The 27,641-nt window shown below is 45.9% G+C and overlaps 1 protein-coding gene and 1 long non-coding RNA gene across 2 annotated transcripts; one reads left to right on the forward strand and one right to left on the reverse strand.

The window, feature by feature from the left end:
* Nucleotides 1-2,794: 2,794 nt before the first annotated feature.
* LOC113176330 (olfactory receptor 2T27) lies at nt 2,795-3,748 on the forward strand. The gene has a single exon (XM_026380796.2). It carries the CDS (start codon nt 2,795-2,797, stop codon nt 3,746-3,748), a length of 954 nt encoding a protein of 317 aa, XP_026236581.1.
* Nucleotides 3,749-5,555: 1,807 nt separating this feature from the next.
* On the reverse strand, nt 5,556-15,732 carry LOC113176331 (uncharacterized). The gene is made up of 4 exons (XR_003300055.2): nt 15,626-15,732; nt 14,891-14,973; nt 8,647-8,854; nt 5,556-6,369 (listed from the first exon to the last, which is right to left on the reverse strand). It is a non-coding gene; the product is annotated as an uncharacterized LOC113176331 (long non-coding RNA).
* Between the last annotated feature and the right edge of the window lie 11,909 nt (nt 15,733-27,641).

Below are 27,641 nucleotides of genomic sequence, written 5' to 3' on the forward strand. Positions count from 1 at the left end.
GAGCAATTAAATCCCAATATATATATATAGAAAAATATACCAATGAAAACATTCCCAGGTTTCTTAGTCATAAACAAAAATCATATAAATGACTATCTAGATGCTCTTGCTAAAAGCTAGGCAAGCAGGGAGCCCCGAGTGTGCTCTGTGGTTGGCTGGCATCACTGGTCAGCAGCCCATCTAGCACTTTGGTGACAGGATTCTAAAGCCCAATAACCCACCTTCTACCACCTACCCAGAGAAGCAACCTCACGATACAGTGTTTCATAAGCAAACTGAGAAGCAATGTGCTTGTTAATCAAACAAGGAGCCCTCGAAAGAGCATGTCACATCAATCAACCATCACAGTAATCTGAGAAGACACCCCACATCTACAAAGAAAAGGGGCTTAACTACATATCAGATTGGAAGAATGCTAAGTTTAAGTTAGGCACAGGGGTGTGGTGCAGTGGTAGAGTGCTTGCATGTTCAATTCATAGCACCACCATAAATAATAAAATAATGGACTGGAATAGAGTAGAATATAGCATGAGTTATACATAGACATAACGATTTTTATACAAGGGCATGGATTATCCCAGGGGATTCCTTTCCCTTTTCTCGTTTCCCATATTCTCCTCAGTGCTATTATACTCCTTTATAATGGTTTAAACACAGGACACAGACAACACTGACAGAGAAGAACAAAGATGCTCTTAAAATCTAAGGAATTATGAGCCTCCAATCTCCCTTCCTTTGTGAGCAAGGCTGGGAAGTCTCCAAGGCCTCATTAGCAAGTTCAGCTCCAGGAAAGTTCGTGGTCAGGGCTGGGGACAGCACCCTGACAGGAAGGCACCTGTGCCCATTAGTGCTCTTGGGCTTTGACATTCACCATGGACCAATGGCAGTCTCTGTGCCTGGTCTCCACTGACCACCTGCCATTCCCTGGATCTGTAGTGCACTAATGATCACAGCTCTCCACGGGGCTTGCTCTCATTAAAATGCTGAAGGTCAGCACAACTCGCTGTCTCCCTCCATCACTTGGAATGCTGCTGAGTGCTTTTCCTTAATTTCCCCAGAGGCTTAAGACAGTGGAGAGAAAGAAGGCAAAATTAGAAAGGGCATACATCAGGAAAACAGCTGGAGAGGAGCTCTGCTGGGAACCAGCTATGTCTCAGGACAGGGGAAGATGGACAGAGCACAGGGAGCCAGGCTCCTGGGTCGAGGTGGGCTGAGGATTCACTCTTCATGTTTGACATCCATCCATGGTGGCTGTGGCCAACTGCCCAGGGGTCCTGACTGGACCTCTTGTGTGCAGCCCTGGGCTCCCGCTTGCATTGCTACCCTGCCCTGTCCTCTCCCTGTTCTGCCCTCTTCTTCTCTCTTGTGCACCAGCCAGAGAGAAGCCAAAACCCTGGAGATTCTGATCAAAGCCATTCTTGAAGGACATCCGGCCACACACACTGCAAGGGCAATTCCTGTCCCTTCTCTGTGCTCCTTGCAAGAAGGGACCAGGTCTTCACAGTCTTTTAGGTCCACTCAGAACCTAAAAGTTTGGCATGCCCAGGGTGAGGTACTAATGACTTAACTGGTTTAATGCATGTTTAATTCACGACACTCTCTGTCCACTCTGGCTCAGCAAAAAACAGCCTAGAGCAGTTAGACTTCCCTGGACCAGCAGAGCCTGTGCCCTGGGGAGTTTCTGACCCTCTTTAGGTCTCACCTTTTTTCTCTGTGGAGTGGGTAGAGAGTCCTTTAGTATTTCATGAGGTGTGGGGGGAATGTAACTTACTATTTATGGGTCACCAGACCTCTGCAATTACTGTGTAGTTACAGTACATCCTCAGTTTTAATGTTTCAGGAGCTCAACAGCTTCCTGGGACTCCTGGACACCAGGCTGCGCAATGTAGGTCTCTGTAATGTCAACATAAACTGTCCAAGTGACCCATAATGTTCATATTTGTGGTAAGATATTATTTAACTGAAATGGCTATGTGTGCATGATCTGACTTCAAATTTAAGAGCAAAGTAACTTGGGAGATAATAACTCCTGATACTATTTAAATCAGTTCATCCTTCTATTTTTCTATTAAAATGTTGTATCATAATCACTGCCTTTATTCACTTCACAGGTGAGTAAGTTATGTGCTAATAACCCATAGTTTTCTGCTGAAAGGGGAAGATAACAACCCTGATCCTCAACATTACTTCCCCCATTGACAGCCTTTCTCTGCTGACCTCTGGATTGTCCCTCACAGTGAGAGCTCTGTGTTCACACTTTAGCAGAGTCTTTGCCTTCCAACACTGAGCACCTGATAAACACGTCAAGCATCGAGTTTTACAGTGTGCAAACCTTCAAGAACCTGCAAACCAGGTGGATCCCACATGGTCGTCTCCCCATGGACAGCACACGTGCTCCTGACTTGTGGGGCTTTGACCCTGCAGTGTGAGGACCAAAGCCTGGCGCAGGGTAGGGCTGGGCTGGCCACTATTTTCACGTCCACTCTGCCCTGTCCAGCAGGACGGCTCCTCTCCAGGTAGGAAGTGCTTGAGAGACAGAGGACGAATGTCCTTAAACAAAAGCAGATGGGCTTGCTGCCTCAGAACCTCTAACTTAGCAAGGCCAGGCCTCTGGGCGGGCATCCTGCTCCTGAGTGGATGATGCTGTAATGGGACAAAACACCTGCCCAGCCTGTTCCAAGATTCGTGAGGTCAGAAACCTGAGCCTGGATCTGGGCGTGGCCACTCCATGATGCTCTAAGCCCACCTGTACTTCTCCAGCTTGAGTCCCACCCTCTGTGCAGCCTGCAGCGCTATGGAGTGGGGCAACAGCTCCCTGTACGCTGACTTCGTCCTCCTGGGGTTGTTCAGTGGCAGCCACTTCCCCTGGCTGCTCTTTTCCCTCATTCTCCTGGTCTTCGTGATCTCCATCGCCAGCAACACCACCATGATCCTGCTCATCCGCGCGGACCCCCGGCTGCACACCCCCATGTACTTCCTGCTCAGCCAGCTCTCCCTCATGGACATCCTGTACATCTCCACCATCGTGCCCAAGATGCTGCTGGACCAGGCCACCAGCCAGAGGGCCATCTCCTTTGCAGGGTGCACTGCCCAGCACTTCCTCTACCTGACCTTGGCAGGGGCAGAGTTCTTCCTCCTAGGACTCATGTCCTACGACCGCTATGTGGCCATCTGCCACCCTCTGCGCTACCCTGTGCTGATGAGCCGCAAGGTCTGCCTGCTGATCGTGGTGGCCGCCTGGCTGGGAGGGTCTGCAGACGGTTTCCTGCTCACCCCAGTCACCATGCAGTTCCCCTTCTGTGCCTCTCGGGCAATCAACCACTTTTTCTGCGAGGTCCCCGCCCTTCTGAAGCTCTCCTGCAGGGACACCTCAGCCTATGAGACAGCCATGTATGTGTGCTGCATCCTGATGCTTCTCATCCCCTTCTCTGTCATCTCAGCCTCTTACACCAGGATTCTCATTGCTGTTTACAGGATGAGTGAGGCAGAGGGCAGGCGGAAGGCCGTAGCCACCTGCTCCTCTCACATGGTGGTGGTCAGCCTCTTCTACGGGGCCGCCATGTACACCTATGTGCTGCCCCACTCTTACCACACCCCTGAGCAGGACAAGGCAGTCTCTGCCTTCTACACCATCCTCACGCCCATGCTCAACCCGCTCATCTACAGCCTGAGGAACAAGGACGTCACAGGAGCCCTGCAGAGGGCTCTGGGGAAGTGTTTGGCCTCAAGAAAGGTAACCGCTTTCTAAAGATATTGCATTTGCTGTTAGAGCTTTGAAAATAAGAATAGAGGACCTCCTCATCACCTTTGAATTTGAGTATTCTCTGCCTGGAAACTTAAAGGTCACCCACATGCCAGCAATTGTGTGGAATTCCTGGTATTCGACCCGTTGGGGGTGGAGTGGGAAAACAGTGGAGGTTGCAGTAGCCCCCCCACCCACCTGCTTTTCACAATTGTGCGTTCTCCTGGACTCACAGGAGCTTGGTCCTGTCCACGCTCTGTCCTGGCAAAAGGGCTGCTGCTCCCCTGGCTTTCCAAAGAATCAACTTGTCAAATGCGGTTTTCATTTTATTACAAATATTATTTCAATGTCAACTGATTTCTACAAGTGATTTTTTTTGTCACTTATAGAAACAGTTCCATAAAGACATCAGTGTTTGTTGGAAAAATTAGTTTTGACTGTATACAATAACTTTTCAGCTGAATTCTGTCAAAACAACTTGTAGACACAAAAGTACATGCCAAAATTTTGGAAGACACCAGCACCTGGAGATTTACCTCTATTTTTCCTACTATAGCGTTTCCCTCAAATCATCCTGGAACAATGGATTCAATGACTATAAAAGAGTGATAATGTGATGTTTGTGAATGTGGATGCTGCCCACATTTCCTGTCCCTCATTGCTGAGATCCTAAAGATATGATTTAATAAAACAAACTGGACAACCTTAAATCATATCTTTTCTTCCACATTTACATTTTATGAGGGCCTATGTGTTTTCTATTTGAGATCCTCATATGAAGTGATGAGCTCTTCTAAAAGTCACCCCTGGCTCCCCCTTGGAGGGTAATGCACACTGCTCACTCTTTTCTATTTCTGTTCTGGAGCTTAGTGCATCACACTCAGCCATGCTCATACTCCACCTTGTCCTGACCATGGCTCTTCGGGCACAGCGGGGAAACTTTTCTCTGTTTCTTGGTGTTCAACTTCCCTGGACTCATTCTATATAAGTCCTTCATCTTTCCATTTTCCAACTTCCATATTTTGACACAATTTTATATTTCATCATCTGTGAAGGAAATTATTTGTGTTACAGAGAACAAGATGTATCTGTAAGTGTCCACTTATTTAAATATATGCAGAAAAGTCAGCTGGGAGTTGACATGTTTCAGAAAATCAGGAGCTCTTGCACCTTGGATAAGAGAAGCAGAACCTGGCTGTGCAGCTTGGGTGTCATTTTTTATTTGTTTTGTGCTTCCAAAGAGGACAAGTGGGTGGAAGAGGACTTTGTTTCTCATTGCTAAGCATCTCTAAGTACCCTGTTTTCCTGCAACAACATCCAGGCTAAACTAGAAGTCGGAATTGACTTTCAGACTCCACCATGTGCTGGTTTCTAGGGCTCCTCGGCCCTGGCCCTATTCTCTTAACTCTGTTTCTCCCACCTTAATGTGAAGAGAATGATTTGGATCATGACCGGAAGTTTCAGACATGAGCAACTCTGCTTTCATCATAGAGAATGGCAGCTCCATGTCATAGACCTAATGAAGCTCCAATTAAAGGTATCGGTTGGACTAGTAAACTTCCTGAAGCCCTGTTTCTCATGATACTAAATAGCTCATTCTAACCAAATTCTTACCACAGAGTGAGAGTTTTGAGGGGAAATGAGTAACTGATGCAAAAACCATTTTGGCTCAGGAACAAAGCATTGTAATAACCCGTCACTCTACAGACAGCACGGAGAAACCAGCCCTCTGCCATACTCCAAAGTGCTCTTCCATCCTGACATACCGTCAGAGAAGAGTCCTGTCTGGCCACAGAGGTGATCAATGAGAACTTCTAACCCCAACGTAAGACCTTACATTAAACAGGCAGAGAATGTTTTAAGGACTAGTGTTGGTCGATTGGCCACCAAACTTGCCTGTGATAAAATAATAGTCATGGCCTCTCACGTACAATGAGCAGTAGAGAAAGACAGGAGGTCCTTGGACCTCCCAACTTCAGGAGTTGAAGGAAACATACACTCCAATGGGAAGAAAACTTCTTCACAGGAGGAAAATACTAGACCAAGTCCATAGGGTTCAACTCCTTCCTTTTCAAGTGGTGAAGCAAGATTGGCCACATACTGCAGGCCTATCTTCTCACTCACGTCCACCATTTGTAACTTGGTTTTTGAGACAGTGTCAGTGCTCAAATAATATACATGGATGAAGAACTTGAAGATCAGATTCCTGCCCTCTGCACTATGAGGTGGCCTCCTGAAGCTGCTGAGCAGCAACTGCCATGTGGAGCTGACCAGTGCAGGGACCAGCCCTTCTGGGGTGACAGTGAAGAACAGGAAAATTACTGAAGAAAAGTTGTACATCATATGTTGAAAATCTTTCCTTTTACACAACTGAAAAACAAATTTATGAACTCTTTAGCAAAAGTGGTGACATAAAGAAGATCATTAAGGGTCTGTATAAAGTGAAGAAAAAACAGTATGTGGATTCTGTTTTGTGGAATATTATTCAAGAGCAGAGGCAAAAAAATGCCATGCAGTATGTAAATGTAACACGTCTGGATGACGGATCTTCGCACAGATTGGGATGCGGGCTGGAAGGAGGGCAGGCAGCGTGGACGTGGGCGATCAGGAGCAGGCTCCAAATGGTCCTGTGAACACAATGATGCTGGGAGAAGCGGCTATGGGGAACCGGCACAAAACAGTGAGTCGTGAGAGCCCCATTGGTGCCAGACTCCCCGCACTGCCTGTGAGTCTGCCAAAGAACATCCTCCCTGTCTGAACAATGTCTTCTCTACTGAGCTGGAAGCCTTTACCTGGTTTCCTCTGAAAATCACTAAAGGGCAGAAAACAAAAGAATGCTTTCATTCTAGTCTTAGGATTGGTCATGTGTCAAGTTACCAGATGATTTTCTGTTACTAGGTCTAAAATTGTGTTCTCTGGGGCTGGGGACATGACTCAGAGGTACAATGCCTGCTTCACGTGTGCAAGGCCCTGGTTCAATCCTAGAAACACCCCCCTACACAAACACACAAAGTGTTCCTTAGCAACAGGTTTGAGCTATAATGTTGATTATCCTGTCAGTCAAAACTGCCACACTTGGGGCTGGGATTGTGGCTCAGTGGTAGAGCGCTCGCCTAGCACGGGTAGGACTTGGGTTCGATCCTCTGCACCACATAAAGACATTGTGTTGTGTCCATCTACACCTAAAAAATAAATATTAAAAAAATGCCACACCTTTTAAATAAATATGGGAAAATTTGTTTTACCATGTTTGTCTTAAATAGGTTCATGATCTACTTTGGAGCATGGAATGATTATTTTTTAAAATTTAAGTTTGCATGAGATAATGTTTAATAAATGGAATTTTGCTATGTGGTATAGATTTGTTTTCAATTATCAACAGGTGTTTGACAACTGAATTTGTTTCTTATTTTAAATTCTAATCTGTAAAGAATCAATGGACCTTCCTAAATAGTTGGACAGAAGTTATATAAACCTCAGATGGTCCCAGGGACATGTCTGCTTCCATTCCTTACATATCAGGAAACTGAATGCAGGATTTGAAGAGTTATGCACATTTTTCAAAAGATGTTTTAAATAAAGCCAACAAAAAAATAAAAAACTAAAAGCAAGGGTTTCTAATACAGAGAACTTCACATATCCTAGTGGGTGGGGGAAGACACTATTAGTAGGAAATGGAAGGAAATATCAGGAGTTAAGGAATTGCCTTGACATGATGAAGTTTGCTGTAAGGACCATCAGATTTGTTCTTTCTGTTTTAATTATAATCTTGGGAATAGAATGGATTCTTTTGAAAACAGCTTCATGATTGAGAGAATGCTTCACAAAAACAGAGGAAGGCTTCTTAAGGAAAGTGTCTATCTCAGCTACCTTTATTTTTCCCAAATTGTGCTTACTATGGTTCAAGCCAGGGGAGTCTATTTTGCACTTATAAGGCAAGAGGTGATTTCTGATATTATATGTGAGTTTAATTTTCCCTGATATGAAAAAAACACAGGTGAATTATTTTTTCAAAGTATTTTCCAGTAGTTTGTGAAGGTTGGAGCTGAATGTGGACACCTTCCACATTGTAATAAATGTGGGCTTTCTCATTAAATTCCAAACTGTTTGCTTGAATTTTTTAAAGAGCCATAATAGTTGTTAAGTGCAGAGGAAGAAACCATTTGCAGACATTTAATCAGGACACGTTATTCATTTTTAGAATCTGTTTTTACACTGTAGTTTGAACTAATACATTTTGTATTCTTGTGTGGGGATGTGGCTCAGTGGTACAGAGCCTTACAGGCCTTACAACCCAAGACTGTGACTCTTATTTGAATTGTGTCTTCTGTGACAGATTTCAATAAAGCTGGACCAACTTATAGGGAAAAAAAACGACCAGATGCCCTGGGCCACAGCTTCTCTGCTCTGGCCCACCTGCCACCTCTGGGACAGCGAGAGCACACTGTGGCGAATCTCCATCAGTGAACTCCATTTCCCTAACTTCAACTGCTCTCTTTGTTTTGCATCTCTTTATTCTAGCTCTTCTCTTACATTCTTGACTCACTGCTTCTACCTTCTACCTCTCTTATTTTTCCTCCCCAGGTCAATGGGCAAAATCTGGTGACGTCCTATTGTGCTCTGTAGAGTGACATATCACACTGGAGGGGTCCATTCAAATCAGTCCAATGGGTAATCGAATAACTCTTTGAATCTACGGATGAAAATTAAAATATTCACTAGAAAAATTGGTTGTAGAATAGCATCCTATAGGATGGTGCTGCCATTGGTGTGCCCCTTGGCCCAGTGTCACATGATGAGAGAGGCAGTCCACCCCCCAAGGAAACCTCCATGTCATCTCTCATGTGTGACGTCAAATTTCCATATAAGTTCATTTGAAAATAAGAAACTATTTCCCATCTTACCTTGGCATTAGAGGGGCCTCTTCCTGCAGCAGGGCCCCAGGAGGCCAGGAGGACACAGAGTACCTGTCAACAAGCACATTGGTGGGGCTGCTCATGAATTCCTCAGGGAGTTGGCTCCTTGTGGACACAGGACCAGAGTGGACAGAGGAGTTTGCTTCACCAGCTTGGACTGAGCTGCTGCTGGGCCACCATCCTGGGCGGAAGAAGCCTGGAGAGGGAGGAGAGGACAGGAATGGGGCTCAGGTCCTCAGCTATGCAGCTGAAGGACATTCAGGTCAGCCTGAAATGTTGAGTCCACAGATGGCGCTGGCCTATGAGCAGTGCTTTCCTGGATGCTCATGGCTCCCATTCCTCCTGGTGGCCCATACAAAGTTCCTAGTCCAGGGTGGAATTGCTGCTGAGATTGAGAGTTTAAATTCAGATGCCAGTGTTCACTGGTGCCCCATAGAGCCTCCTGAGTCAGAGTGGGGCTTCAGGGAGGTCGTGGAGAGGGGCTCTCAGCACACCTGCAGATGGGGTGTGGGGACTGTGTTCCTGTTGATGAGCCAGTGCGGAGCCAGAAGAAGAGCAGAGGGCCTGAGCCCCTGGGTGCTGGTGCAGAGGGCCTTGGCTCAGAACAGCCTGGACCTAGGAGGGCAAGGCATCTCCACTGCTGGCCCAGGGTCAGCTCCATTTGTTCTTTCTGGCTTAGGGACACTACAGCTTCCTATTTATCCTTTACCTCTTGGTGTATTTCTTTACATCTTTGTCTTTCTTTACAAAGTGTCCAAAGCACCTGCATCCCAATATGCTATCAGTGACCTGGTTTTCCTCATTCAGAAACAAATAATCCACAACTTTCAGAGCCATAGAATACTTTTGATTGATGATATAGTTTCACCTTTTAACTGAAAGAAGACTGATGTCCACAGCCCAGGGGCCTGTCAACAGTTGACTGGAGAAAGAAAATGTGACCTGTGACACAATGGGGTTTTATTCAGCCATAAAGAATAAAATTATGGCATCTTCTGGTAAATGGATGGAATTGGAGAATATCACACTAAGTGAAATAAGTCAGACCCAGAAAGTCAAGGGTCAAATGTTTTCTCCCATGTGCAGAAGCTAGACCAAGTTAAAGGGAAAGGGGGGGGGCAGGGGAACCCCATGAAACAGAGGAGAGATCAGGGGAACAGTGGAAGGGGGTTGGTGGGGAGGGAGGGAGGGAAAGGGAGGAATGGTGGGATGAAAAGTAATGCTGTGTTCATATATGAGAAATGTGAATTCCACATTTGTATAGATCTGCAAAGCACCAGTATAAAAATAAATAAATAGAAGGAAGACCAGGAGAAGAGAGGAAGGGAAGCAGGGAGAGGAGAGAATGGAGGGAAAGAAGAAGTACTAGGGACTGACATGAGCAGATCCTATTTCACAGACATATACTAATGTCAAAACAAACCCCACTATCATGTAAGACTATAATACACTAATAAAAAATTAACACGAAGAGATATCTCCTATGTAAAAAAGAAAAACCATATCTGAGGACTAGAGAAGGACATCCATGCTGCCCTCCCTCGGGGGAGTCCCAGCCCCCAGCACAGCCACACAAACTGCTCCTGTCATCTGATTTCTGTGGCTGTGACATAGTTTATGGACATAACACATTCCCCTCTGCAGAGAGGCCCATGGTAGGCTCGCAGGAGTCTGCTCTCTGAGGACTTCTGCCCCAGGCTGCGTCTGTCCACCGGGCTGCACCCTGGGCATTGACAGTGGCTCCTGGAGTCTGTGGTCCACACCCTGCTGGGCACAGTAACTGAGCACAGGTGTGGGGCACCTGAGGGTTGGGTCCCTGGGAGTGGGAGTACCTTTTCCCTCTGCGGACTTTGCCGGAGCCCTGCTCTGAGGGAGGACAGCCTCCTGGACAACAGCCTGACTCACAGGACAATGGCCCTGCAGCTCTAGTGTTCCTGGACTCTTGGGAAGGTATTAGAAGGGACAAGCCCAGGCACCTCCCCCTGGTGGCATGTCCTTGGCCTTCACCTGGCCGTCTCCTCCACAAGCTGCTATGAGGGGCATCGACTGCCTGGGCTCCATGGTCAGGACCCGCAGACCCCCCCCATCTTGCAAGACCATCATTAAAGCGAAACTTCGCTTCTTGCTGCTCCTGTGTCTCTTAGCCCACCCTCTGGGCTTGCAGGTGAGCGTGCTTCTCACAGTGGGAACGTTTACTGGAGGCTATTTTGTATTTTAATTTAGCAATTAATGACAAGCAACAACAGGACTCCTGAGAAAGAGAGTCTCCTTATTAATAGTTTTCAGTCTTTTTTTATTATGGAATGCAATGAGCATGGGATGTGCGGGAACAAGGCTCATGCTTACTGACTACCAGATGCACACGATGGTCCATCCAGGAACAAAGGCACTTTTCAGAGCCCATGAGTCCCCTCCAGTCACCACACCGGCCATGGGCAGACATAAACCTCGACCTAAGTTTCATCAACTTTATCTTAAACTAATTTAAATACCAGAAAAGTGACAAACCAACAGAGGGGATTTCCACATAGCCCTCCCCTGTCCTGGTTCCTCCTCTGAGGCATGGCCCACCATAAGCTGACACTCGCAGATGACCCTGAAGCTGTCCAGTAAAGCCACGTGCTTGGCAGCTGCCCCTTGGCAGCTCCTGGGTTGATAAGCCATTCTCTGACCACCTGAATAGGTCATCCTGTATTTGCATCTGCTCTCTGCTCTTCATAAGGCCTCTTGGAACCTGGCCACTGCAACCCTTTCTTAGCCTTCCTGTAGAGTGTGGTGTGTGGACGTGTATGTGTATAGTGTGACTAGAGTGTCAGACATGGTAACAACTGACATTCAAATAGAGTAGAAGAACCTGTGATGGCCACAATCACACCAAGTCAAATCAAAGTCACTGGTGGATTAAAGCTCATGAAATGGATGGAGTTGTGAACTTAACACTGAAAGCTCGGTCCTCGTCCCAGTGCTGATCCTTGCGGGGGAGAAGTTCTCTTGCCTTGCTGGTGAAGGAAGGAGGCCTCAGGCTGACGCTGCCCGAGGCTGCCCCCTAGCTGCTGTTTTCCAGGAACTGTCAGAGGGTGTACTCAGGGATGGTCCTCATCCTCAAGAGAGTAGTTGCCCATTTCCAGGTCTGCAGCTGGGCAGTAGGGTGGGCAGTAAGGAAAAGGGCAGGCAGTTCGGCTCAGGACAGATGGAGGCTCACCTGCTCTCCCTGCAGCCATGAAGTGGGAGAGAGGAAACAGGAAGGGGCAATGTCCCCATGAGCAAGCAGCAAGGTTGACACTCAGACACAAAGTGGAGCCTGTCACACCCCTGGGCCAGCACTCCCAAGCCCTAGAGCCCACATTCTCCCAGTCCTAAGAAACTTTGGCCACACTGACCCTGAATGATCCATCACACCCAGTTGCTGGAGCTCTTTAGTACCAGGGATTGAACCCAGGGGCACTTAATAACCAAGCTATATCCCCAGCCCTTTTGATTTTTTTATTTTGAGACAGGGTCTTATTGAGTTGCTTAGGTCCTCAGTGAGTTGTGGAGGCTGGCTTTGAACCCACGATCTTCTTGCCTCAGCCTCACAAGCCACTGGGATTACAGACATGCACCACCATGCTCAGTTACACTTGCTCTTTTATTGTTGTTTTACTGTTTTGAAGTACTGGGGATTGAACATAGGGCCTCTCCCACGTGAAAAAAGGGATCCATTGTGGAGTTATATACCCATCCCCTCTTTATTTTCTCTTGAGAACTACAGGGAGAACAGCATTGGTCCAAGATGTCTGGAGAGCCACCTACACAGAGGTACCAGGACACTTGTTGAGACAGAGGCACAGGCAGTAGTGGCCGTGGCAGTACAACTGCTGGGTCTTCGGGAGCCAAGCCATCAGGTGCTGGGTTCCTAGATCTTATCACTGAACATGACACTTTTCCCTTCCCTATCCACAGGGATTTATGACGTTTTGGGTTTCCACTGATGCAAACTTGCAGGCTTCCCCAGTACTGTCTCCATCTGATCACTGCTAGTGCTCATGTGTGTGGCTAAGGTGAAGAGTTCAGAAGCCCAGCAACCCACACCGGAAGACACCACTTCAGCCTTCAATTAATGAGACTTATTTCTGTGTAGGTTAATACCCACTTGCAGTAAGTGATTTTTCTAAGGCCAGCAAGCCTTCTTCCATGAGACTTTGGCATGCTGACAAGCATTAGTGCTAAGGACAACTCACACACTGGTGAGGGGTTTTCTGCTGCATGAATGGTTGAGATACTCCTCCCAGATTTCACGAGGGGTTAATGCCTCATACATTACCTATCAGCACTTAGACCATCAGGCATCATGGATGTACCCCTCAACAGAAGGGTGCACACTACTGCTGTAAGGGGATCATCACACGAGAGACAAGCAAGGCCCTACTCTTGCCTGCTCCACGGTAACAACTGCGAGAAACTAGGTGACATACTTAGTTCTTCTCAAGGTGAGTATCCCCTTCTTTCTCAAACTTCACAAAGGACCATCCCTGGGCCTCTCCCAGGAGTATCCCAAGCAATTAGTGATGGTTCCCAAATTAAATGCAGAATCCACAGAGCTTTAGCCTGTCTCTTGTTAATCAGGACTGAAGCACTTGTTGGGTAGCTGTTCTTTTCACTGCCTTGAGGGAGGAAGGCATTCAGCGGGTAAAACCAGTGAACCATTATGTGTAGGGGATGTGAGTACTCATGTGAGGGGAGAAATGGCAACACCAGGTACAAATCAGTAACTGTGAGCTGACCAAAGCCAAACCCATCAAAAAGTGCAGGTGCTATGCAGGTGGGTTTCTCTGTACCATGGAACCAGTCACCAAGAGCAATTAGTAAAAGCTGAGCAGCTATTTTCATTCATATTCGCTCCATTCTGCTTATGCTGCAAAGGTTTCTAACAGCCTCCCATTCATACCACTAGCTGCAAATGAATTAGCACCCAGGGTGACTTTGACAAACACGTAACACCCCCACTGGACACATAAGAAAAATGAAAATGTATTATATACACACAGAGTTAAGCAGAGGAGGGCACAGGAAGCCATCCGGGCCCAGAGAGGGATTTGTCATTGGATGTAGAGAGAACAGTGGGCAAAAGGCAAAGCTTTGCAGTAACATCAAAGTGAGGTGCTCTTGGTTCCCTCAAAATATGTGGTTTCAAACAGGGCTGGTTAGAAGGAAATGGAAACACCTTATACTACATATCAATAAGAATTTAATACTATAATATGATGCTGTAAAATACTATGTACTATACTAATTACATAGTGCTTAATTACACTATCATATAAATTTTTATATGATATTTTATATTTTTATCATATAAAATAGTTTTATGTAATACACACTATTTACTTACAAAACTGTACTGTAACCTATATAGCATACACACACACAGGTATATGCACATATATATACTCCACGTATACATAATGCTATACTACATATCAGTGTACATAAATCTCTTTGCCAAGATACAAAAATTCTCAACAAAACAATAGAAAACAAACTATGAATAGATACTTACACTACAAGATGAAAGATTTAACCCAGAAAATCAATGAGTTTTCACACCTTAAGGTCAAGCTAATACACACATCTTCTGGGTGCATCATCCTGAACCTCTGAATGTCGCAGGGAAATGAAGGCATTCCCACTTTTAATGCACTTCTCGTCTTTCCCTCACTAATGACTTCTGTCATGTGTCTGAAAGGATCTAGAACAACTGAAGGTCTTGTGGCATTTCTTACGATGGTGTGGTTCTGGGAGGTCAGTGCTGTGGTGTGTGCTGTGATGTGGTTTGGGGAGGTATGTGATGTGGTTTTGGGAGATGTGTACTGTGGTGTGTGTCCCTAATGTCACTGAAGCATCCTCATGTCCCAGCCAGCACTGGCTTCCCAGCTGTTAGATGTGTTCCCTACCAGGCAGGAGAAAAAGCTTTCATATTAGGAGAGACTTAAGAGTGAAGCTCATGCCCACTGAGCCTGGCCTCAAGGCAGGTATACTAGTGTGACTTCCTGACATCTCTAGAGCTAGTGCACTGGGGTGACTGGATTCAAAGACCCTCTCCTTTAAAATCTCCAACCTAGGGTCTTTGAGGCCACTCAACTTCCCTCTGATCTTACATAAACTCCTAGGCTGCAGCAACTCTCCTGGGACCCCTCCCCCAGTGGGAGCCCTACACTCTCATATCTAATAAATCCCTTTACTTGGCTCTCACCCTTTGTGCCTGTGGATTTCATTTTTTGAATTCAGGAGACATCCAACACATCCTCAAGTCTCAAAGACGATGACATCAGGTGCCTGGGGAGTATAAAGGAAAAAGGCACAAGACTTTTTATAGTGCAATTCCAGGTTATTGTTCTCTGCTTTCCTCTTATGGAAAACATTCACCAACAGAAAACAAATCTTTTGAAAACTGTCATCAATCAGTGAAAAAAAAATGACAATTACAATACTGTGTCCCCTTGGATGCACCGTGGGGAACAAACAGTTCACAATGCTGTCAACTAAAAGGGAAATTGGAATCTTGAAATGCAGGGAGAAACTGGATTTTTAAAGATAGCCCTAGGAGAAGAGAGGATGGGGGACGGGAAAGTGGGTTTGTGATCCTGCTTCCTGTACATGTGAAATGATATGTGTTTGGAGGATGCACAGGTGACTCTTGGGGAGCAAAGAGGGCCCAGGACACTGCTGACCCCTGCGGCGGCGGCAGATTCCAGCCTCCACCTGACGCCCTCTCGCGCTCAGCGCCCGCTGGGGCGGGGAGCTGCGGGGGTTTCCCTGAGAGGCTCCTGGAGTCTCCAGCAGGGAGGGGACCCGACACCAGGCGCCACTGCCGCCTAGCGGGCCCAAGGCCACCCGCCAGCCGGGACTCGGCCGCACGCCCCGCAGCTCACCGCACGCCAGGTCCCCATGGCAGGCGCTGACCGGACCCCGCCAGCCGCACGCTCACCACTTTAGCCTCCAGGGTGACAGGTTGTCCTCCCCTAGAGGAGTCCCTCAAAGGGCTCCCAGGGCACTCAGGCTGCGCAGTCCTCCGGCGCCGGGCAGCCGAGGCGAGTCCGGGAGAGGGAGGAGCGGAGTGGGAGAGGACAGGCCCGCCTTCCGCCCCGCCTGCGCTCCTGATTGGACAATTCCACCCCAGCGCCCCCCAAGGACCGCCTCCGGGCACCGCCCCAGCCTTGAGTGACAGCTACTGTGACCCAATCGCTGGCTGACGTGGGCCAGAGTGATAGGTTCTTGGCCCAGCCCTTACCAGGGGGCGCTTCTCGCTGTTCTGGGAAGAGACCCGGTCAGACTTCGCATTTTACCTGGTCACGAAGGTGACTTCGAAGTACATACAACGTTGATACCATGCCGAAGCACACAGTGTGCCCACAAGTGTGTCTAAAATGTCACGATTCATGCTTTTCCTGTCTGCTGCTCTGCTGAGGAGACCCTGAGCTGCGAAAACGAAGACGGAGTCTGTCGGGCCTGGAGGGTGATCGCGGCGCCCAGCGCTCAGGCCGCGAGCAGGGGGCAGCAAGACGTCTCGCGCTCACTCCCCGCCCCCCCAGGAGAGAGGCCAGACTCCCAGGCCGGCTGTCCCCGAGTCCGCGACAGGGGACTCTGGCAGCTATCAGGCTTGGTGAGGGTTCGCGTGTCCAAGCAGAGAGGAGAGCTGGGGCTCCACAGCCAGCTTCTGTGTCCAAGAGAAGAAGATGTGACTGTCAGACACGAGGCCGCCAAGCAAAAGACTTTTGTTACAAGTGGAATCAAGTAAGGCCCAGCGAGGAGGAGAGAACGACCGGGAAACGTGACGCCACTTCCACATTTCTTACCCTACGATGCTTTCCAGGAGAAATGCGGGCCATCCTCTGCGGTCTTAGGCCACTAAGATGTGTAACCCTTCTTCACCTCCATGACGTCCTTCACCTCCATGACGTCCACGCCCTAGGTGGTCCTTTCACCTCCATGACGTCCTTCCCCTCCTTCCTCCACCTCCATGACGTCCACGCCCTAGTTGGTTCCTCCTGGAGCTGTCATGGTGCCCATCCCAATCTGGGAAATTCATCTACAAATCAGTCCTATGTTAATGTAGGTGCTGGGGTCAAAGACCAGGCAAACTGTACCTTAGTGTGCCTCCATGACTGAAGAAATGTCCCTTGGATGTATATTGAGGCATCTCTGGCCATAAGTCCTACCTGTACACTGATCCAGCTGACCCTGTCAGAAGTTAGCCCCATGGATCTCCACGAGTCTCTTAATGGGCCCCCTTTGTTTCCACATGTTTATTCCCAGGGCTGGCCCACCTGCTGTTTTCCTACAGTTACTGGGTTATTTATTAGAAGCCACAGGACCCTGCTACATTATTGGGTTGCATTCCTCTGCTCTTGATGAATTACTCACCAATACACAGGTGTGTGAGGACCAGGATGTCCTGCAGACTCTGCTGTCCTAGCAGGCACTTTTAGCAGCTCCTGCACTCACTGGGGTCTAGATGCCCTGCTTTGTTTTCACAGGTGCTGCTTTACCCTGTTGTAATTGTCTACTGACTAGGCCCCAAAGGCAAGGCCATCTCAGAACATGCTTTGTCCTAATAGCATTCAATGGAAATGAGTATCATTTATGTAATTCTAAATTTCCCAAAAGCCACATTTAACAATACTTTAAAGAACATGTGAATGGCCAGGAGTATAGCTTAGAGTATTCTCCTAGCAAGCATAATGCCCAGGGTTTAATCAGTAGCACAAAACCACAACAAAGCAACAAAACCCAAGTGAAATTGATGCAATGGGTAAAAGTATTATTGTTTTATATGTGATCCATATAATGAACAATATCCCTATATTTCACCTAGAAGTATAGGATACCACTAATTTTGATACTACTTTTTCAAATTTTACTCTCTTTTAGTCTTCTAGTTGCTCTCAGATCAAATCAGTTACATCCCATGTGCTCTGAAGCTCCACCTCCCTATGACGGAGTTTTGCTTTTGATTCCCCTGGTATGTGTGGATAAAAGGATCTAAACCATGTCCCACCATCTGCCACAAGTGAGGATCATCCCCTTCATGCCAGCCTCTCCTATGAGGCCCAAGATATAGAGAGTCCATGCCCCAGGAGACGGCAGGAAACTCAAAGCCTGAGGTCTCTGTTCTCACCTCTGCTTCCCAGCTGATGTCTGGTGGTCCATCTGGGCTGGCCTTATTTACCTGGCTCAGTAAAATGCCATGAACCAGCTTTGGGTCTGGACTCAAAAGACCCTAAATGCATCTTCCCTTTCCGAGTCCAGCTCCAACAGGGGGTCTCAGGAGACCTGGTGAGGAGTCAGCAAAAGGGGGGTGGAGAAACAACACAGACACCAAAGTGAGGGTGTTGATCCCAATCTTTACTTGTGAAGTTGATCATATATACTTTTCATTTTGGCAGGCTCACAGTACTTTGTGGTTACAAAACAGGAATCATTATTCAAAGAAACAAAATATTACGTAGCTACAATTAGAATAGAAGAATGTATCTTGGCTTATGCATAAGCAAGCATTTGTACTTTCAGTTTGAGTTTTGCTTTGAGCTGTTTCTGCTTAGTTAACTTTTAATAATAGTTAGAAATGTCCCAAACTATTGGCCTATACCTTGACTATTCTTTCTTGACTTACTGACTGAACTGTTGCCATGGTTACAGCAAGTGGTTGACTTGTTATTAATTTTAATCAAACAAGAGTAAGAGCACAAACCATTGTTCACAGGAACAAGAACAAGTTGCCCAGTACTAAGCACTAATCTGTCTTCTTAACATTAATTTTTCTTCTCTAGATTTTAATTTAATTTCTCAAAAACTTCCTTGACAGGAATACAGGGAGTTTTTCATTAGACATTAACAATTTACGCTCCACAGCTGAATCATTGCATTTAGAGCAAACAGATCTATTCTTTAGAAGTAGTTGCATTAATTGGGAAAGTCATGTTTTTTCCTTCATACTTAATGGTCATATAGGAAATCACAACTATACTTATTAAAGGAATACAAAAACAAACCAGCCCATTCCCAGAAACATACTGTGCTCCTCCAGAGGATGGATGCCTTGCGCCATCCACCTCAGTAGGGCCTTGCCATTGCCTGAGTCAGGGGAGAGGCGCAGCACTTCCCCTCAGAACCCTGACAACTCCATCCCTCCCAAAGATGGAACAGCATAGAAATGGGGTCCCAGAATGATGGAACCTCACGTCTTCAGACCTGCCACTGCCTTGACCTCACAGTTTAGATATGGAGGACTACTAAAGAATACTAATTTTGCAACTTGGACTTGGCCCTAATCCTCAGGGTGTGGTTGTCTGTTTCCTCCCAAGCTGTGGACACTGAGTTTCAGCCTCAATGGTACATACACATGTCTACATGCATTTCTGTATAACTCACAATAAGCTAACAAGAAAACCAACCTTAAATAAGTGGAAAAGGCCATCAGTACATAGAGGATGTTTTCTAGGTTACTTGTAATTAACACACTGCTGAATCCTGGCATCTGATCTTCGGTGGTTATATGTATTAGCTACCACTAAACACACATACACATACACACACACACATGCTCATTATTGAGCTGGTTAGTATTTAAGCCAGGCTCAGGTGGGACATTTTTCTAGCCTCATCAAGATTCTTCAGGCAAATATTCTGCTGTCTGTCCAGGCAGCACTGCTTCTGAAGGGAGCTGGCTGTTGCCTGGGCTCCTTGGTACTTCTCCCCAAGATGTCTCCATCTCCAACAGGCTAACATGGACTTTGTTCTCATGGAGCTGGCAGGGTTCTGAAGGAAAGGAAGATGCGTTCAGAGTCTTTTGAGCCTAGACCCAAAGCTGGTGTCCTGTTACTTTCATGGAATTTTATTGACCCCGATAAATAAGGCCAGCCCACATCCAAGGTTTGAAATAAAGATCCTCCCTCTGGGCGAAAGCAGCTATAAAAGCACATTGTCAAGGTTGGATGCTGGGAAGGATGAATAACAGCTCATGATTTTACATTCAGGGTCATATGCCTCTTTGAAGAAGAGCATTTCATAACTGTTCTCAGTCAAGGAATTGTCCAAAGCTCCACATCTACTGGGCAGATGGGCTGGTATCAAGATGAACTTCCCTGACTCCAAAGCCCAAACACCTCCACAGGACAACACAACTCATGCAACTTCCCCAGACCTGGAGGTTTGTCTAGCTGAGGTTCAGGCCCTGGACAAAAGGCTTGGGCTTCCAGCATTTGAAAGAAGATGCAAGGCCTAGTGGGATAGTTGTCATGCTTTATTCAGAGCAGACGGCAATACCTCCGCCCCACTTCTGCCCACTGGCACAGTGCCAACAGGTCCCACAAGTTTGGGCTTGCAAGCAGGTGCATATGAAAAGAATTTGCATACATGAAGAATACCTTGCACATCAGGGTGCATATGACCTTGACTACACACTAAAACCACACTCACTGAACAGCTCCATGAAGAAGCCTCGCCATAGCCATCTTAGACTCACCCCACAAGGTTCCAGGGAACATCCCTTCTGCCAAAGGAGAAAAGAATCCTGTCAGATTCTTGTCCACCTAGTGCTCTTCATTCCTGGGGAAGTCCCCCTCCAGAAAATGCTTAAAACTGTATTACAAATCCTGGAATGGTTTGGGGAAATGGCTGAGGCCCAGGTACAACAATATAGCTTTCATTTTCCATGACAGAAATAGAGTGCAAGGTACTCCTCCCATGTGCAAATTCTTTTAATTCCTCTTTGGTATTTGTAGGGTATTTATGATTCTCCCCTTGGAGTAAATAAAAACAATTGTGCCTGATTAAACCTGTTCCTCTGAAAGCAAGTGACATAAAGGTAGACCTGCTGAGAAGTCATTTCCCCTCACTGTGATTTAGTCAGTGAGACATGTGGAACTTATCTTTGATTTCAATAGGGCAAAGCTATTTCCTAAGACCATAAACTGAGATACCACATTGGGGGAAGGCCCACAGCACAGGTGGAAATCACATACAGCTAAACAGACACCTGCTGCTTCCCATGCATCAGACCTGACCGCCCATTATATTCAGGTTTCGAAGTCCTTTAAAATTAACAAATTACTTACTCATCTGCCTTGAAAGTACTTAAACTTTAGAAAATGGGCTGGGGATGTGGCTCAAGCGGTAGCGCACTCGCCTGGCATGCGTGCGGCCCGGGTTCGATCCTCAGCACCACATACCAACAAAAATGTTGTGTCCGCCGAGAACTAAAAAATAAATATTAAAAATTCTCTCTCTCTCTCTCCTCTCTCACTCTCTCTTTAAAATAAATAAATAAATAAATAAAGATGCTGTGTCCACTGAAAACTAAAAAAAAAAAAAAAAACTTTAGAAAACATTAAGAGTAACATAAAGCAAACCCATAACTTTGCCATGCACCCCACTGCTCATTGCTGAGAGCCATTGCCAAGTAGGAATGACGCATCGAAATTTCCTTGCCAGCGTACCCCATGTTGCTTAGAGGAAGGACTCATGGAAATGGACATTTGAAGTGACATTGCATGTATGTTTGAGAAAGGTGACCCTGCTCAAGGACCAGGGTGGATCCGGGTTTAAGGAGGATCCTACTGGATTAGGGCGGATCAGGTTTTAGGGAGTATCTCGCTCCTTGGGTTTAGGGCGGTTCCAGGTTTAAGGTGTACCCTGCCGGGAATAGGGCGTATCCTGCTGATTAGAGCCTGGTGGCAGAACGTGGATTTCCCCAGAACATGTTTGTAGAGAGCCGGTGCGAGTTCGGGAATAAAGAATTGCTGTTTGAATCTACAAGGTGTGTGGTGGCTTGTGATTTTGTGCCCAGCCAGACTGCAGCAGCTCATGGCTAGCTATACATAACACAATGATGCCACTTACAAAACCAGGAAAAGTAGGAGGACACAGGGCGTTATTCAAGCTACATAGAGAGGAGAAATGTGGACAGAATGGCAGGGGGGAGACCAGGGGCAGTCAGGAAATATGACTTGGTAGGAAGGCTTGTGCCTTCCTCAAACTTCCAGTCCCCAAGAGTATTGTCTGCAGGCTGCCCCTGCCTGTGCTCTGAGAGCTCACAGTCTTACTCACAGTCTCAAAGCATCTGGGAATCCACCCACTTTTAAAAATTGTTATGGGGACTATTGATTAATCCCTGGACACATGTATTGTAAACACATGTACATTGCTGGACACGGAAACTTGGACTTGGGGATGGCAGAAACAGAAACCAGTTGGGGGAACAAACTACAGGGAAGACTTTCTTAGGGCTCTGAGAAGGCCTGTTGGTACACACTAGTCAGGGCCAAGAAGTCTCTTGTTCCTGCAGAGAGACGGGAAGGCTCCAAAGGATGTGTTGAGCAAGGAGATGCAGAGGGCAGATTGTGCCCAGTCTTTAGGTGGATAACAGTAGAGAGAGCTTGGTGGAAAGTAGAGGCCTGTGCTCATAGACATCTGAAGGGGCACACCTGGGCAGAGGGCACGCAGTTGTCCTGTGTTCACCTGTCCCTCTGCTCCTAGGCACAGCGCAGCCTCCGCTTTGCCCAGCCTGCTGGCACCCAGGAGCACATGAGTAATGACATGCTGAATCTCCCTCCCCTTAGTCCTCCAAGTGCTCCTCCGGGTCAGAGGATGGAGGCTTGGGTTTTCAGAAATAGGGGGCTGAGCAGATTCAGCCCTGGCCCAAGGAGCTTCAGCCTGGCTCTCAGGACCTAGTTTTATTCATGTGAAAGGTCTGTTAGCAACGGAGGCTCAGGTTTTAAGATTTTAAGAATGTTAACTAACTTTACATACATTTCAAGGGTTTTCTCCCCCCCCCTTCTTTTCTTTCTTGTTTTATTGTATTTTATTTTATTTTACTTTACTAGAGATTGAACCCTGGGATGCTCCACCACTGAGCTACATCCATGGTTGGTTGGTTGGTTGGTTTTTGTTTGTTTTGTTTTTAATTTTGAGACAGGATCTCTTTAAATTGCCAGGACTGACCTCAAACTTATGATCCTCCTGCCTCAGCCTCTTAAGCCGCTGGAATTACTGGTGTAAACACTGTGCCCAGTAAAGTTATGTTTTCTTTTCATGTGAAGGTACTTTAACTCTGACAAAGCCAAGTTCAGTGTATTAACCTGACCAAATGGTAGTTTTTCATATAGATGCTGCCTTCTGGATGCATTCCCCTGCCTTGTGAGACGATCAGTTAAGGTAGCTTTTAAAAGAACACATTCTTGAGAAATGAAAAGATTAAAATCATAGCAAGTCACAATTAAGGTCTGAAAATTCTGCACTATGATGTCTCCTCAGCAGACTTCATTACCTACACTGCTTGTGCTGAGGGAGTTATGGAGGGAGCATCCTCCACCTAGTGATGGATTTCAATCTCTGAGCTGATTAAGATTATTTCAGGGTGATGGGTAAAGTACATATCAAGGTTTTAACAGATATGAGTAAAGGTGGGAAAGCAGAAAAAAAAAAAAAAAAAGCTTATGTTTTCCTCTAGTGGCCATCAGGCCATAAGTTAAGGACCAGGAGTGCATTTGACCTTTGTTCCTGTGGTGGTCCATATGTCTATCATGTACAGCAAAGAGGAAAGCCTACAGTATGGAGTACTTTTCCAGTATTATCTACTATAAGATAGTGGAAAAGATGGCCATACTACTAAAAGTACTATACAGATTTAATGCAGTTCTCATTAAAATTCCAATGATATTCTTCATAGAAATAGAAAATGCACTCATGAAATTCATTTGGAAAAATAAGAAGCCCAGAATAGCCAAAACAATCCTTAGAGAGAAAAGTGAAGCAGGAGGCATCACAATACCAGACCTTAAATTATATTACAGAACTATATGTAAGAAAACCAGCATGGTATTGCCACTGAAACCGGCAAAAAGCCCTGGAACAGAATAGAAGACACAGAGACAAACCCACATAAATAGTTACTTCATACTAGACAAAGGTGCCAAAACATACATTGGAGAAAAGAGAGACTTTTTAACAAAAGCTCATCAAGGTTGCCTAATGCAAACTTTTTTTAAAAAAATGGTTAATTCGTAAGCCTTCTTTATACTTATCAATGCAAAGAAAATTTCAAATGTCCACCAATCTCTTTAGAGTCCTTCTATAAGTGTCAATTCTGTGAAAACCTGAATAAATATAAAAATAGAGAATAAATAAAATAAGTCTAACATAAAGATTGATGACTTTATCAATGTCATAATTGAGGTATAACTAGTATTCCTAAGTGATTGTGAATCATAAATCAGAAAAAAGGAAAAGAAATAGTTTGAGAAATTTTTTAAAAGCATTCAGCTAAAAGTATAATTGCCTGCAGTTTCTTTCATCTGAATTTTTTAAATTTTACTTTTGATGAATCTGTATTTGACAATATGTTACATGAACTATTACTCATATGAGTTAATATATACTAATCAATTCATTGTGCTATTTCAACATTATGCATCTAACATACACTGATTAAGTCTCTCTTTACCCAACCCACCTTTCTAACCTCTATTAATCATTATGGATATTAATCATTATTACATATTCATGTTCTCTTTCTTTCTTTCTTTCAGCTTTCACATACAAGAACCAACACATGGTTCTTGTTTTATTGTGTCTGGCTTATTTCATTTAATACAATGTGCTCCAATTTCACCTATGTTGTTGCAATCAGCACTCCAGACTTTAATCTTTTTTATGCCTAGATAATAGTAAATGTTGGGTAAGTTGTGGAGAAACAGGGACTCTCATACATGGTTGGTGGTATGTAAACTACTACAACTATTGAGGACAACAGTATGGAGAGTCCTCAAAAAAAAAAAAACTAAAAATGCCTGCACTGGTGAACACCTGTAATCCCAGCAGCTTAAGAGGCTGAAGCAGGAGGATTGGGAGTACAGAGCCAGCCTCAGCAACTTAGCAAGGTCCTAAGAACCTCAGCAAGACCCTGTCTCTAAATAAAATATTTTTAAAAGGGATGGGGATGTGGCTTAGAGGTTAAGTGCTCCTGAGTTCTGTACCAGAAAAAAAAAAAACTAAAAATAGATTTACCATATATGATCAAGCACGCCTGCTTCTAGGCACATGTCCAAAAGAAATGATAACAGTACATCAAAGGGATACCTTCTTGCCTGTGTTTATTGAGGCACTATTCATAGTAGCTAAGATATGGAATTAACCTAGGTACCATTAATAGATGAATGAATATAGAAAATGTTGTATATGGAATATTATTCACATGAATTTTACTTGGTGATTCTTAGGAATAATATGCAGTCATTTACCCAGTCCAGAGTTTCATGTGGAAACTGACTGCACTTGAAGAATATCTATTTCTGGAATGTCATTAGTAATTTTCAGCTTATCTTCTCTAGTAGTTATAGCCTTCTGGTTTTTTGTTTTGTTTTATTTTGTTTGTTTGTTTGAATATTTGTGTGTGTGTGTGTGTGTGTGTGTGTGTGTGTGTTTTAAGGCTACCATCCAAGAAATCTTTATCCATTAATGTTCTAAATACACATAGCAGTTTCTTTAGAAAATTTAATTTTTCCTCTTCAGTTTAACGTGGACTATTAGAAGAGTCTTTTGCAAGCCAAGGCACAGAAAGCAGATTTTCCTGCACTGCTTCCTACACATGCTTGCTAGCTGTACAAATCTGTTATGTGGAAGTGGTTAGAATGTGTATTTTCTGTCTTCGTTTTGAATGTACTTGATAGAACAAGAGTGAGGTATATGATATTGCAATCACCAAAACAAAACAAAACAAACAAACAAAAACAATGTTGCTGTTCACCTTTATTGGCAAGGGCAGTTTAGAGGATATTGCAAATTTCTAGGCCATCAAAAAGGAGGTAGTGGAGACTCACTTCCTTTACCACTCTTCTAAATTTAGGTTTCTGAAATCAACATCTAATGTCAAGCTACTCACATAGCCAGTAGCTCTAAAGTCTCTGTCTGCCCAGTTTTTGACAGTCTGAGGATCAGCTCTCTACATGTACTAAAGTGGGCGGAAGGAGCTCTTGAACAAGAAGCTGTGGGCTACACACTCCCCTTTCCTGGACTGGGGCTCTATTCCAGACATTGTAGGATCATCAACCTTGTTAAAAGAACTGGAGCTGGGCACAGTGGCACAGGCCTGTAATCTATCAGCTCAGGAGGCTGAAGCAGGAGGATCGCAAGTTCAAAGCCAACCTCAGCAACTTAGAAACTAATCAACTTAGTGAGAACCTGTCTCTAAATAAAACAGTTTTTTAAAGGACTGGGGAAGCACCTCTGGGTTCAATCCCTGCTACGAATGGGAAGGGAAGGAAAGGAAAGGGAAGGGACCAGAAGGGAAGGGAAAGGAAGGGAGAGAAGAAATTGGGTATTCTGGAGAGTGTGGGGTCATGATTGTGGATGGGGTGGTGTGCCAGAGGCTGATGCGCTGTCCCGTGGGGCTGCAGGGTCCTCCAGCAGCTGCCCTGATGTTTACACGGCTGTTTAGCCAGAGGTGGTCTGCAGTCTAAGAAGCAGAAGGGCCAGAAGAATGAGTTGTTCTCCTACAGAACCTCTCACTCCTGCAAACGGAGGTTTAGAGGCTCAGTTCTAGATCCAGAGCTTCCCTTTTGCTTGGAGAATGTGGACTGTGAAGAGAAGAAAGCCCACCAGCAGTCAAGTGCATGTTTGGTCTGTGGGTCTCACAAGGCTGTCCTGTTGCAGGAATCAGGAGAGGAGTGGCAAATGGCACTCAAAGAGTGGGAGAAACCAAACTTTATTTTATGCTGGTGGACCCAGAGGAGATCAGCACTCCAGATTCTGCATCCCTTGCCAGTTTTTCACAGCATAGGCTCTCTACTGTCATAACTTTTCCATTCTAAAACGATACATGGTTGTGCACAAGATTTCAAAAAACAATATATAATTGTGTGTAAGAGTTCTCAGGTGGGAAGTGTGTACACAAAAAGCAAGGCTACTAGCCTTGGGCTGAGAGCTGCCACAGGGCGTTTACACTTCAAAGGAAAGTAGTCACATCCCTGGGAGGTGAGAGTGAATGTGCTAATTAGGTCCCCTGAAAACCAGCTGGTGGGAAAGGGGAGGAGGAGTCTCCCTTCCCAAAGCATTAATTTTCACAGAGTATCCTTAGTTTATTTTTTTAAGTATTAATTTCTTTAGTTGGACACAATACCTTTATTCCATTCATTTATTCTTTTGTGGTGCTGAGGATGGCACCCAGGCCCGGCGTCCTAGGTGAGCCTCTACCTTGAGCCCCCCGCCCCAGCCCCCTAGTTCGTCCTTGTCCTCAGGCCTGGGTTACTTACCACAACACTCCTAGTCCCCGCCACGAGAAATCCCAACGCAAGCGGAGCGCCCCGGGATTCCTGGACGACTCAGAAGGCTCTGCGGTCAAGGGGGTGTGCCGCAAAGTGACCGTGACAGCGGAGTCAGGTGACACTGCACGTACTGAACAGATCACTTCTGAAGGTGCCTCTGCGAGTCTGGAAGCCACTGGTTCAGGAAGAGACATCTCCAGACGGAGGAGACAAAGGCTGTGGCTGCTCTACAGAGAAAGCGTCCCCAGCAGGGTACCAATCAGAGTCCCCCCTGTGGTGGCTGCACCGCTTTTATCACAAGACACACAAAAGTAGTGCTGCAGCAAATTAATGATTTGTCTGCGGCCTCGAAAATCTCCTTGGGTGCCTGCCTGGGGGCTGCCAGCTTCGTGCCAGGAGCGCCTAGGTGAGAAAGTGGCAGCACAGCCTCTCCTGGGCTCGGCCCCAGAGGCCCTCGGGATCCGGGTTTGCGCTCCAGGCGGCCGGCCGGCAGGTGCGGGGCGGAAGCTACTGGCCCCACCGCGCTCCCGAGTGCGCGCAGGGCGGATACCCGCTCCCCGCCTGTGTCCCTGACACACCTCCTCCCTCCCACGCTGCCTTGGCCCTTTGTACAGCCTTCCTTCCGTGTTTTGAAAAATTTATTTATTCTGTTTAATTGCAAAGGATAACCCTAAGGAAGAACCC

The sequence above is a fragment of the Urocitellus parryii genome, chromosome 1 (assembly GCF_045843805.1).
Source record: "Urocitellus parryii isolate mUroPar1 chromosome 1, mUroPar1.hap1, whole genome shotgun sequence".
In the NCBI taxonomy this organism is placed as follows: Eukaryota; Metazoa; Chordata; class Mammalia; order Rodentia; family Sciuridae; genus Urocitellus; species Urocitellus parryii.

What these genes read in the sequence shown, in the direction of transcription:
- LOC113176330 (XM_026380796.2), top strand. Translation starts at nt 2,795, where the DNA reads ATGGAGTGGGGCAACAGCTCCCTGTACGCTGACTTCGTCCTCCTGGGG.